Source organism: Perognathus longimembris, chromosome 1, assembly GCF_023159225.1.
Source record: "Perognathus longimembris pacificus isolate PPM17 chromosome 1, ASM2315922v1, whole genome shotgun sequence".
Classification (NCBI taxonomy): domain Eukaryota; kingdom Metazoa; phylum Chordata; class Mammalia; order Rodentia; family Heteromyidae; genus Perognathus; species Perognathus longimembris.
In genome coordinates this window covers 5,851,288-5,865,013 of record NC_063161.1, presented here as the reverse complement: position 1 = coordinate 5,865,013, position 13,726 = coordinate 5,851,288, and the positions used below count along the sequence as shown (strand labels likewise).

Genomic DNA, 13,726 nt, shown 5'->3' with positions numbered 1-13,726 from the left:
TTTCTGCCAAGACTGGCTTTAAAAACCTCTATCTCAGGTCTCAGCCTCCAGAACTGCTAGGATTACAAGTATGAATTACTGACACCAGGTTATGGATTAATACTTGTTCCCACTTATTATGGTCTTTTTTCAGTTGAAATGTGGTTTGAACTTAAGACTTTCCAGCCCTTTTTGCCCTTTTTTGTTTTCTTTAAAAATTTTAACATACATTAACCACACACAAAGGGAGGGGCTCCACTTTGACATTTCCATTCATGTTCACAATGTATTCCAATCAGTCTCACTCCATCTATCACTCCCCTCTTCCCTTTTACCCTTTTCCCTAAAATGTTTTCAACAGATTCCTTTGTTCTAGCTTCATGCAATCTTCTTTGACCATATTCATCTTTACTCTGGTTATTTGTAAAATAGGTGCCTCACTGTTCCCACAGGCCACCCTGAATCATGCTCCTCCTTTTGCTCTCACTGTAGCTCGCATAACTAGCACAGGCCACCACACCCCATATTTTGCTGTTGAGTTGGAGTCGTGAAAACTTAACTTTTCCATTTGGCCTGGATTAGGCCATAATCCTCCCTACCTCAGCCTACCTCACAGCTGGGATGACAGGCATGAACCACCTCAACTACCTATTGGTTAAGATGGAAGTCTTGTAAACTTCGTGCCTTAGCTGGCACTGAACCATGGTCCTCTAGACCTTAGCTTCCTGAACAGCTAGGATTATAGGTCAGCACCTCACAGCTGTTAAGTGTTTGTTTCCTTACTGGCCACCAATAAATCTTTCATACACTTTTTTCTCTCATTTCCAACATTACTTTAATATTAGATACAGCGCATCTATTACTATGCTATCGTCCTCTGGAAGGTCACTGGTCACTAGCCATTGCAGTAAAGTTCCTTCAAGTTTCCCCCCAAGAACCAGGACCTTGATTGACCATTTTGAAAAAGAATGCGGTACTACAGAGCTCAGTAAGAGGGAATTCTCTTAGGTATACACCTCAGGTGAACTCCACTCCACTTTAGTAGTGGAGTCAAGCCAGATGAAAATTTAAAGACTCAAGTTTAAAAAGACAAAAACAAAAACAGATTTCAGAAAGAATATGGTTAAAAATAATGTAAGAGCCAGGCCATGCTGGTGGCTCACACCTGTAATCCTACGTGCTCAGGAGGCTGAGATCTGAGGAGTCTGGAACAAAGGCAGCCTGGGCAGAAAAGTCTTGTGAGACTCAAACTCAGGGCCTAGGCACTGTCCCTGAACCCTTTTGCTCAAAGGTAGCATTCTACCACTTGGAGCTGTCACAGCTCCACTTCTGGTTTTGCAGTGGCTAACTAGAGATAAGAGACTCACGGACTTTCCTGCCTGGGCTGGCTTTGAACTCAGATCTCAGCCTCCCAAGTAGTTAGGATTACAAATGTAAACTACCAGTTCCAGGCTTGTGAGACTCATCTCCAACAAACTACTCAGAAAAAGCCAGAAGTGGAGCTATGACTCAAGTGTTAGAGCACTACCCTTGGGCAAAGAAGAACTGGGATACCACTGAAACTGTGAGTTCAAGCCCCACAACTGACAAAAGAAATGTAATAGTGTAAGATTTTCACAGGTACTTTAGGTAGTACAATAAAATGCTGGTCTAAATACCTTAAATCAGAGAAAAATTTCATACATACTTTTCCTAGATATGTCACAAAATGATACCAACAACAAGAAGCATTCACAACAAATAGAAAGTAAGTCATGAAACTTACCTCTACATTTTCATCTCCCATTTCTTGGGGGGCATCAGTGTCTGGTTCAATTACACCTTCATTATCAATTTCTATCAAAGTTGAAAGCAGTAAATCAGCAATGTACAATACAGTAGCCACTAGCCAGTGGACACTGATATGGTTAAAACTCTCAGAGGATTTACATCAGTGGTTGAATACCTGCCTAACTAAGCAGCCCAGGATTTGACAAATAGCACCCTAACAACAATAACAACCCATAATGATTTTTGGCTAGTGCAGCTATGAGTTGAATGCTTTATATTGTAAAATACTTCCCCTTTAAACATGACTTTATTGTTTGGGTAAAACTACCACTTAAAGCTGGGCGCAAAACAAACAACACCACAAAAAACCCAACTACTAAACTATCACACTATTTTATGGTGATTATTTGGAGATAAAAGAGTCTCATGGGCTTTCCTGCCAGAATGGCTTTGAATTTTGATCCTCAGATCTCGGCCTCCCAAGTAACGAGGATTAAAGGGATGAACCACCAGCGTCTAGCAATGCCGACTTAGTATTTTTCTTTTTTTTTAAAGGAGGTAGCCCGGGGCTGGGGATATGGCCTAGTGGCAAGAGTGCTTGCCTTGTATACATGAGGCCCTGGGTTCAATTCCCCAGCACTACATATACAGAAAATGGCCAGAAGTGGCGCTGTGGCTAAAGTGGCAGAGTGCTATCCTTGAGCAAAAAGAAGCCAGGGACAGTGCTCAGGCCCTGAGTCCAAGCCCCAGGACTGGCAAATAAATAAATAAATAAATAAATAAATAAATAAATAAATAAGGAGGTAGCTGGGTGCCAGTGGCTCGCCCCTGTAATCATAGCTACTCAGGAGGCTGAGATCTGAGGATCAAGGTTCAAAGCCAGCTGGGGCAGAATTAACCACTCAAAAACCATAAGTGGTGCTGTGGCTCAAAGTGGTAGAGGGCTAAAACTTGAGTAAAAGAGTTCAGGGACAGTACCCAGGCCTTGAATTCAAGCCCCATAACCAACAAAAAAAAAGTTAAAACTGTTGCAGAATCAACACAGAACTATATCACAAGGTTATCAAATACAAACTATTTTCTGCTCACCTAGGTCACTTTCCTCACTGGATGGCTCCTCTGTCGGTATGTTTTCCTCTGTCTTTTTACTATCTGCTTTTTCTTCCTAGAAAGAGGAAGACAAACAGTGCTATCAGTATTTAATAACATATGGAACACATACATGCTAACGTACACAAATGTATTTACCATTTGCATATATTATATTTCAATTGTTAATGTTCTTTGGTTCATTCTGGAACGCTTTATTGTTTTGTTTTCATTTTTCTCTGAATTTACAAATCTAGTCTCTTATCTAAACTGTTAGTATAATATATTTTAAAATTTAACTTTTTCTTTTAGATTTTACAAAGTAAATTCAATGTCTATATCACAGTGGTAGAGCGCTTGCCTTGCAAACAAAGAGACTCAGGCACAGTGCCTAGGCCCTGAGTTCAAGCCCCTACAACTAAGGGGGCAGGGAATACCTCATGATTAGTGGCAAAAAAGCTGTAAGGAGCCAGGCAAAATGGTAATCTATACTCCAAGCATCCAGGAAGCTGAGACTAAAGGGCTACCTGAGCCCAGTTTGAGGCAAGCCTATGCAACACAGTGACACTGTGTCCCAAAGGCTGGTTTAAAAAGAAAAGATAAAGAAAACTACAAAACAGCCTCATGTCTATTCAGGTCATGCTTTACTCCAAAATTTACTAAGCATTTATCTTATTTTTCAAAGATGTTTCAGTTTGGGAACTGCAAAATAAGGGCATGTAGAACTATAATACACAATAAAATTCAAAGATTATTAAAGTGCATATATAAATAGAAACTCCTCTGTACAACTACTTAAATAAGAATTAAGTGAGTATGACTTCTTATATATTCCAAGTTAATATATTCTGGTGTACAGGAAATAGCTCTGCAAGTTGCCATTTCCATTTAACAATGCGGTGTGGGGGTTGTATATGTAGTTTAGTGGTAAAATGCTTACCTAATATGTGCAAAGCCTTGGGTTAATCTCTAGGACCATGATGGGGGGTGGGTGGGGAATCCCACTGAAGTAAGCAAGTTATATAAACAAATAGGGTAACAACTTCTTGGACTTTGTTTAGCTCATTTATAAAACTTCTGCTTTCTCATCCAAATATATGAAATCACATTGAAGGTTCTAAACAAAATAAATAGCTAATTAGAATAAAGGCAAAAAGTAGGAAAAAAAAAAAGGAAGCTGGGAACCAGTGGCTCACATCTATAAGCCTAGCTACATAGGAGGATGAGATCTGAGGATTGTGGTTTGAAGCCAACCCTGGCAGGAAGTTCATGAGACTTTGTTTTTTTTTTTTTTTGCCAGTCCTGGGGCTTGGGACTTACGGCCTGAGCACTATCCTGGATTGTTTTTGCTCAAGGCTAGCACTCTACCTGTCGAGCCACAGCGCCACTTCTGCTTTTTCTATGTATGTGGTGCTGGGGAATTGAACCCAGGACTTCATGTTTGCGAGGCAAGCACTACCACTAAGCCACATTCCTAGAGCCTCATGAGACTCTTTTATCTCCAATAAACTACTCAGAAAAAGCCAGTAGTAGTACTGTGGCTCAAGTGGTAGAGCACTTGAGACAAAGCAGCTCAGGGACAAGGCTTAAGCCTTGAGTTCAAGCTCCACCGCCAAAAGCAGAATTAAAGAAATATATTATCTGGACTTGGGATGTAGCTCAGTGGCAGAGCACTTGCCTAGCATACACAAGACTCTGAGTTCAATCCCCAGTACAAAAAAAATTTTAAGGCTGGGGATATAGCCTAGTGGCAAGAGTGCCTGCCTCAGATACACGAGGCCCTAGGTTCGATTCCCCAGCACCACATATACAGAAAACGGCCAGAAGCGGCGCTGTGGCTCAAGTGGCAGAGTGCTAGCCTTGAGCGGGAAGAAGCCAGGGACAGTGCTCAGGCCCTGAGTCCAAGGCCCAGGACTGGCCAAAAAAAAAAAAAAAAAAAAAAAAATTTAAAAAATAACAATAGAGAATCACAGCCCTTCTGCCCCAACCTCTTAAAAAAAAGGAAACGTATTATTATTTTAACATGTTTAAAAGAAACTTACCCTGATATTGTCTTCTGATTTAGCTTTATGAGTAGCTGGTGGTACTTTACCCCCCATGCTTGAGGAAGATAAGAAAAAAGATTTGTTTAGAAAATACAAATTCAGTCACAAATAACATATTTACGCATAAAAACATAAGTTAAATCTTTAGATGGCTAACTCTCAAAAACTGGAAAGTTCTCGATTGATTTGAACACTTTTGGTATTACTCTGGCTCTAATACCATATATAGTATTGCCATATATTTTGGTCTTTAAACTTTTATTTCTGGCATACTAGTTAATGAAACCCTTCTTCCCCTGTCTCATTGAGCCTAACAAGCATAATTGCACAGCTTCAAAATGCCAGAGGTATGCATTAACAAAAATATTCAAAACTTGCTAAAATTTAGATTTGAGTGGATATATTTGACCCCAAAGCCTGAGAAGATTTGCCATTCAGCAAGCGTCCTTGAAGGAGGGGCTGGAGGGGGGGCGCGCATAGCTCGGCTGCACAGCATTTATCTGGCATGTGCGGACTGTGAGTCCCTCATGAACACTTCTTTTCCAAACAGTCCAAGACAATATAAATTGTAGGTAAATAAGTGAAAATCATGGCAAAAGAAAAAAAAAAAAGACCAGGCAACAATATGTTCTATTTGGTATAAACCCTGGTTCATGTGGCCTGTATGCCAACAGTTCAGTGACTGAAATGGTTCAAGGATTTATTATAAAAAAATAGCAAATAACAAAACATTTTTTGGAATGATGGCTGTGGGGCTTAATCTCAGGGCCTGGGCACTGTCCCTGAGCTCTTTTCCTCAAGGCTTGCGTTGTACCATTTGGAGCCACAGCTCCATTTCTGGTTTTTGAATAACTGGAATTAAGAGTTTCACAGGGACTTTTCTGCCCGGGCTAGCTTCAAACCTTCTTCCTCAAATCTCAGCCTCCTAAGTAGCTAGGATTACAGGCATGAGCCACCAGAGCCTGGCTCAAAAATGCAATTTAACTTTCACAAAGTAACAAGGATTCGTTAATTTAGAAAACAGAAAGAAACCTATTCCAAACACCCTTAAAATGCTGATTCTTTTCTAACTATATGGTCGTTATACTCAAATTTAGATTCACTTCAGGCAATAAAAAATTGTAAACAAAATTTACATATGCGGGCTGGGAATGTGGTTTAGTAGAATGCTTGCCTAACATGCATGAAGTCCTGAGTTCGATTCCTCAGTGCTACACAAAAAGAAAAAGCCAGAAGTGGCGCTGTGGCTCAAGTGGTAGAGTGCTAGACTTGAGCAAAAGCAGCTCAGGGACAGTGCCCAGGCCCTGATTTCAAGCCCCAGGTCTGGCAAACAAAAAAATAAAGTTTATATGTGAGTTAAAATGAAATGGTTATCTATTTTCCAAAGCGTGTTTTACCAATTTACACTATCAACAATATTTGAGAATTCTAGTTGTTTAACACCTTGGCCAACATTTGGCAATTGTCCACTCCTACAATTTTTAAATTGTTTTTATTAGTTTTTTATCTTTTATTTTAGGTAATGGGGATAGAACCAAGGATGCTGCACTTGCTAGGCAAGCACTCTGCCACTGAGCTACATCCCAGCCCCGACTCTTAAATTTTTAGCCTTTCTGATAGGTGTATAGTGTTAGCTCATTGTGCTGAATCCATTTTCACATACTTGTTGGCCATTCAAACACCTTGTCTTGTAAAGTTCAATTCCTAGCCTCCTTTTTCATTAGGTTTTTACTTGTAGGTATTTTTTGTATTTTATATTCAAGCTCTTTGTTGGGTTTTGTGGTCAACAACTGGTTTGTCTTTTTCTTAGGTTTTTTTTTTTTTTGGCCAGTTCTGGGGCTTGAACTCAGGGCCTGAGTACTGTTTTGCTCAAAGCCAGCACTCTATCACTTAGCCACAGCGCCAATTCTGGCTTTTTCTATATATGTGGTGCTGAGGAACCCAGGGTTTTATGTATGGGAGGCAAGCGCTCTACCACTAAGCCATATTCCCAGCCCCTCTTGGTATCTATTGATGAACCCCAAATAAAGCACAAGTTTAAATGCAATGCAGCAGATGAAAAGAAACAGAATCTGGAATTTCTTATTAAGACTGATCACTAAAAATGTGCTGGTCACCAAAAAAAAAAAAAAAAAAAAAAATTCAGTTCCTCAGCACTCATAGTAAAGAATTGCTCCTATATGCCAAAAATAAAGACAAAATTACCTGATCCAAACAAAACATCTTGAATTTGTAACTTCTGCAAAAACAACAGGTAACAGGTATATAAACCAAAACTTCTTTTTTACAGAAAACTCTTTTCAAAAGAACACAATAATCCAACACTACCTCTTTGTAGCTAAATTTTAATGAAGGCAGAACCTAAGTTCCAAAATGCTGTGTGAGCAATCTCTTAACAGTCTAACTTCAGAAAGATATTCCTGCCAAGAAATGTATTAATCTAAATCAAAGACTAGACAACCCCAAATTGAAGGAAATTCAACAAGATAACTGGCTTGTAATTTGTAATATTCAAGCTGCCAAGAACATGAAAGTAGAAGCAAGTCTAAAAAATAATTTCAGAATGTAGGTTAAGAGACTGACAACTAAATGTAAACCAGCAGTTCTGAGTATTAGGTATTATCGATGCAACCATTATTTTTCTGAGTTTCATGGTTGTACTGACTACTACCCTAGTTTATAAGAAACACATTCACTATTGTTAAGTATGGTATTGGCTACTATCAAACAAAATAGTTCTTTATACTGTAATTTTTCTTTGAGCTGGAAATTGTTCTAAAAATACAAAAATTAAACACAAGGTTTTGCAGTTCTCAGATTCTAAACTTTAGGTTCATTAAAATTGCTGAGTTAGGGCTGGGGATATGGCCTAGTGGCAAGAGTGCCTGCCTCATATACATGAGGCCCTGGGTTCGATTCCCCAGCACCACATATACAGAAAATGGCCGGAAGTGGCGCTGTGGCTCAAGTGGCAGAGTGCCAGCCTTGAGCAAAAAGAAGCCAGGGACAGTGCTCAGGCCCAGAGTCCAAGCCCCAGGACTGGCAAAAAAAAAAAAAAAAAAAAAAAAATTGCTGAGTTAACACAAACTTTATATATACAGATACTTGAACTAATGCTCCAAAGATTAAGTTAGTTTCCCGCTGGCCTTTATCAACACAAGTTTTGAGGCTTTTTTTTTTTTTTTTTGGCCACTTGTAGGGCTTGAATTCAGGGCCTCTGTGCTGTCTCTGAGCCTCTCTGTGCTTAAGGTTAGCGCTCTGCCACTTGAGCCATAGTACCACTTCCAGCCTTTTCTGAGTAGTTTATTGAAGGACAGAGTCTCACTGACCTGCCTGCCAGGTCCTGGTGGTTCACGCTGTAATCCTACTCCAGAGGCTAAGATCTCAGTTTGAAGCCAGCCCAGGCAGGAAGATTTTGAGACTCTTATCTCCAATTCACCACCAGAAAAATGGAAGTGGTGCTATGGCTTAAAGCAGTAGTGATAGCTTTGAGCAGAAAAGCTCAGGGACAGCACCCAAGCCCGGAGTTCAAACCTCATGAGGGACAAAAAAAAAAAAAAAAAAAAAAAATCAGTGCAAAAAAGGGTTTAAGACATTGCTCAGGGCTGGGATGTAGCTCAGTGGCAAAGCGCTTGCCTAGCAAGTGCAACGTCCTGGGTTCGATCCCCACTATCAAAAAAGAAAACACAAAAAAAATAGTTTAAAAAAAAAAGACATTGCTCATCAGTAGGGGGAGCTTTGAAGTGGTAAATTCAGACCCTAGTGCAGGATGACGAAAGAACACATTTGTTGAGAAGTTTTCTTAGATCCTCACTACTACTGATAGATATTTCCTCATTTCTCTATGTAATTTAAAAGACTGGGTGAAAGGGTGGGTGAATGTAGTCATAATATTCAATGTACACGTTAAATGGAACACGGTAAACTGAGAAAATGAGGGGGTTCCTGAGACGGAGGAGATAATGGAAGGACTATAGAGCCGTGGCTAAAGTCAGAGTGCCTTGAGTTCAGGGACAGTATCCAGGACCTGAGTTCAAGCTCCAGTTTTCCCCTTCCTCTCTCTCTTCTCCCCCTCCTCCCCTGCATTCCTCCCTCCCTCATCTTTGTCTCTCAGTGGACCAAAACGTTCAATAGAGAAAAACACTAAAATTTAGTCCTGAATGCTAGTACTGACATTTTATCTAATAGCGACTTGTGGGTTGTTTGTTGTTGAGCAGGAGTGTGCAAAATAGAATTGTTTACTGCTAACAGTCAAACAGTTGCTACAGTAACAACTATAAATGTCTTCAGAGTTCGTGTATGTGTGTGTGTGTAGACAGAAAAAGACTGAAGAGCTTTTCAGAGGAAAAATTACTACCATGACAGAACACCGACAGATTTTAACTCAAGTTTTCTCCCTTAGGACTTTCAAGTTACTGCCAGACACCTGTTCATTTTCCCCCATAAGATCACTGCCTCAAACAGCTTAACGTTCACGAATTACATTAACCTCTTAGGAGTCACAGCGCTTTACAGAGCTGTTATTTGTATGCAACTTACACGTTTGTTTGTTCTGAGACAAGGTCTCTCCGTGTAGCCCAGGGTAGGTACCAGTCTAGAACTCCTGGGTTCAACACCCGCCGCTCAACCTGCCAAGTAACTAGACTATAGGAGTGCTCACAGGCCCAGCTGTTATCACCTTTAAACGCCCCACTAGTGGGAGGGGCGGCGTGGGAGGGGCGATGGGACTGGGGCTAAGGCTAGGACCAGGCCTCGCATACGCATTTTCCTAAAACCGCCTCCTGGGGGAAAGATTTCCTTCCCCACCCCCACCCCGCGCTGCCCCTCAAAGACGTAGTTTGCAAACCTATTGCCAACTAATATCAAAAGAAAAATCTTAAGTTATTCGTCTGCTTATTTTTATTCGTAAATAAGCAGTACTTCCATCTACCAGATGCTGGCACGATGCCTGTTCCGTTGATTGCTCGTACAATGCGAAATACTCTACATTAACGACAATCAGGATACATCCTGTAAACACGCCAGTCCTTGAAAAAAATCATTTTCCTTAAAGTCTGGGTATCTGACGATAGCACCGTTACTACAGAGATAATAACAAGTAACTCCCAAGATAATCAATTCTTTGCCGTCCCGGAATCGTCGTAAGCCCGGGGCAATCCAAGTCACCCTTATTACAATTTATCAGATAAATTATCATTACCCTATTTAAAAGAAGAGCGCGTAAAGAAGCTTCCAGATAAATGCGATCTAAGCAGGTCGCCCAGGATTTAAAAGTCACGGTCCGCCCTGCGGTTCCCCGGATCGCTTGGATCGATTTTGCCCAACAAACGTGGCCGAGGGGCCGCCCGCAGGGTGCGGGGGGGAACCCCAGGCTCGGGCCCCGCGCCTCCCCGCCCCTGTCCTCCCCCGAGGCTCCCTCTCCTCCATTAACCCAGCCCGCCAAGTCGGGTCCCTTCCGCGGGCCAGGAAGCGAGCCGCGGCGCGGCCTCGAGCTCGCGGCCCCGGCCCCTCCCCAGCTGCGGCCGGCCTGGTTCCCACCCTCGGCGCTCCGCCAACGGTCCCCGGGCCGGGGTGGGGTGGGGTGGGGTGGGGGAGTGGGGGGGAGGGTCTCACCTCTCCACCCACTCCCGCAGGAAACGCATTTCCTCGGTGTGCAGGACGCTCGGGTCCTGCTTACACATCTTCACGAAGGCGCGAAGCTCGCTGACTTTGCGGGGATCCATGGTCGGCGGGCGGCGGGCGGAGGACGCGGCGGCCCGGTCTCAGGCCCCAGGCGCAACCTCGGCGTGAGCAGAGCGGAGCGCAACGCAGAGAAGGGGGCGGCTGCCGCAAGGCCGAACAGACGAGCACGTCCCGGGCCGCGGGCTCCGCCCCCCTCTACCCCCCCCCAACGGCCTCGTGACCCTGGGTCCTTCGCTAGCCCTTCCCACTCCGGCTCCCACCCGCTCCTGCGCGCGGACTAGAACCTTCTAGAAGTGTGGCTGTCCAGGCTACTGCCTGCCTGGTCACGCGCACGTTCCATGTAGTCTTTCCTCAGGGCCAGTTCCCACGTAGGGAGCTTTCAAACGTGCTGAGGGAACGGTGTGGGGCGGGGTTGGGGAGACATCTTCCTCCTCTCAAGGAGGCATTAGGAATTGGATCCCCTATGAATATAGGCATTTCAGTGGACGCTCGGCGCCATAACGAAAACAAGGACCCAGCCGGAGGAGGCGGGGGGGGGGGCGCGCGCCAGCCGGGACGTGACGTCATCGCTGTGCGCCGCCACCTGCGGCTTAGCCCCCGAGCGGCGCGGGGAGGAAGGGGAGGGACGGTTGGTTGGCCTGGTTTCCTGCCTGCGCGGCTGGGCCCGGCGGCTCTTTCCCGGGCAGTGTGTCTCTTCCTCTCCTCGACGCGCTAGGAGCTAGCTAGCAGCCATGCCTTGGCTTCTCTCAGCTTCCAAGCAGGCTCCCGCCGCAGCCAGAGCCCTCGGCCTTTCAGGTTAGACTCTCCGCGTGCGGCGTCCCCTCCCGGGCTTGGTCCTGGAGAAGCCTGGGGCGTCTCACCCGGGACCTAACTGTGTCCCAACCGCTGCTTCTCCGCTCACTCTTCCGCCGGGGGCTCCGCAGATTTCCCTGTTACCCGCCGCTAATGGAAGAGGGTGGGCCCTGTGTGTGTGTGCTACAGTTGAATTTTTGTTTAATGGGAAGCAGACGTCGCTGGGGAAAGTCGGTGCCATCCCGCAGAGGGACTTCAGCCAAGTTACTCGGACTCAACGGAAGTTGTGTCAGTTACCACACTTACCTGGGTGACTCGTGTGTCTGGTGGGACGACGTTAAGCCCCGATATTCGTGTTTTAAAGAGTTGGCTCCACAGCTAGCTCCGGGATATACCAGAAGCACGCTTAGTGACCACACATTTTGTGCAGTCCCTCTCAGGAGAGCTAACGTATAGACGCATTCGCTTGTGCCTTTTGTGTCTAAAAGTCCTGTGTGTTGGACTGGGAATGTGGCCTAAGGGTAGAGTGAGTGCTCGCCTCGTTCACATGAAGCCCTGGGTTGATTCCACAGCACCACGTATATAGAAAATGGCCAGAAGTGGCGCTGTGGCTCAAGAGGTAGAGTAAAAAGCCAGGGACCGTGCTCAAGACCCTGAGTCCAGGCCCCAGGACTGGCAAAACAAAAAAGTCTTGTATGTTCCTCCTAGTGAAGGCTGTCTTGTATGGCCAGCGGTTTATCTTATGAGCATAAAGTTTATAGTGAAAGCTGAGCCATCTATTTACAAAGGGATTACATTTCAGTTTGAGGGGGCCATTCTGTTGCCCTTAAAGTACTTGGTATTTGACATCAAATCTTGGCAAATTTTTATGATGTACTTGGATTCGTAGAAAATGTATTTTTAATCATATTGACTTAACACCTTTCCATTGTGTGACCCAGGGTACATGGTATTTGGCATCAAAGCCGTATCTTGGCAAGTTTTTATGATATACTTGGGTCCATAGAAAATGGATTTTCAGTTATATTCCATACAAAATAACTACCCAGCACACAAAAGTTGTTCAGTTCTAATAGTTACACTACATGCAAAAAGATTCTGACTTTCAGTTTCCTTCAAACTTGTTATAAAGCCTGATTGACCAGATTTAAAGCCAGATACTAGGTTATAGATATAAAAATCTTGAGAAAGATAAAGACTGTGTTTTGTTTTCCATGGAAAAAAAGCAAGTTTAACTTGTTAGCATTAATGTCTTTGGGCTTCTTAGCCCAATGAATGAGAGGTCTTGAATCAACCTTAGTTTACTAATGAAATGAAATGTAGCTCAAGAACCAAGTCAGCAAGTTTAGTTGTGACTGTGTAGTACTTTTTTCCCTACTATATTATCACTGACTTTTACACTAGTTTTATAGTGTCTTTTTTTGGAACCTTTTATTTATTGAGTCAAAGACTGCTTCCTTTCTTTTTTCCTTTTTTTTTTTTTTTTGTGCTAGTCCTCGGGCTAAAACTCTGGTTAGGAGTTTCAGAATAATATTGAAAAAGAGTGGAAAAAGTGGACATCCTTGCCTTGTTCCTGATTGTAGAGCAAATGGTTTCAGTTTTTCACCATTTAGGATGTTATCCCTACAATAAATGAATGGATCAAAAATGTGATATATAATACACAATGGAATTTTACTCATCATAGTATGTCACTTGCAGGGAAATGGACCTAGACCCGCACCAAAAAAAATTGCAGTAAAATGTGCATTATATAAATATTACAATCCAGGGCTGGGAATATGGCTTACCGGTAGAGTGCTTGCCTAGCATGCACAAAGCCCTGGATTCGATTCCTCAGCACCATACTAACATAAAAAGCCAGAAGTAGCACTGTTGCTCAAGAGGTAGAGTGCTAGCCCGAGCAAAAGAAGAAGCCAGGGACAGTGCTCAGGCCCTGAGTCCAAGCCCCAGGACTGGCAAAAATAAATATTACAATCCATGGTTTTGTGTGTGTGCCTGTATTGAAGCTTGAACTCTGGGTTGAGGTACTATCCCTAAGGTCTTTGGCTCAAGACTGGTGCTCTATCACTTGGAGCCACAGGTCCAGTTTTGGCTTTTTGGTAGTTTATTGGAGCTCAGTCTCATGGACTCCCCGCCCCACCCCCCAATCTGGCTTCATACTGTGATCCTCAGATCTCATTCTCCTGAATAGCTAGGATTACAGGCATGTACCATCAGTGTCCCATATAATCTTTTTTTTTTTTTTTTTTTGCCAGTCCTGGGGCTTGGACTCAGGGCCTGAGCACTGTCCCTGGCTTCTTTTTGCTGAAGGCTAGCACTCTGCCACTTGAGTCACAGTGCTACTTCTGGCCATTTTCTGTATATGT

General features: G+C 43.5%; 2 protein-coding genes across 3 annotated transcripts in view; one reads left to right on the top strand and one right to left on the bottom strand.

Annotated features, from left to right (window-relative positions):
• The window catches only part of St13 (ST13 Hsp70 interacting protein), a 28,605-nt gene extending 17,924 nt beyond the window's left edge, over positions 1-10,681 (bottom strand). Inside the window, exons 1-4 of the mRNA XM_048354890.1 lie at positions 10,497-10,681; positions 4,881-4,938; positions 2,839-2,914; positions 1,745-1,815 (exon numbers count right to left, since the gene is read on the bottom strand). Of these exons, the coding sequence (XP_048210847.1) occupies positions 1,745-1,815; positions 2,839-2,914; positions 4,881-4,938; positions 10,497-10,606 (315 nt within the window). The 5' untranslated portion in view covers positions 10,607-10,681. The remainder of the gene's footprint in view (positions 1-1,744; positions 1,816-2,838; positions 2,915-4,880; positions 4,939-10,496) is intronic.
• A 522-nt stretch (positions 10,682-11,203) lies between these two features.
• The window catches only part of Xpnpep3 (X-prolyl aminopeptidase 3), a 42,414-nt gene continuing 39,891 nt past the window's right edge, over positions 11,204-13,726 (top strand). The window contains exon 1 of one of the 2 annotated variants that reach the window (XM_048354835.1): positions 11,204-11,360. In XM_048354835.1, coding sequence (XP_048210792.1) covers positions 11,297-11,360 — 64 coding nt within the window. In that variant the 5' untranslated portion in view covers positions 11,204-11,296. The remainder of the gene's footprint in view (positions 11,361-13,726) is intronic. The other variant, XM_048354856.1, reaches the window with a different exon arrangement.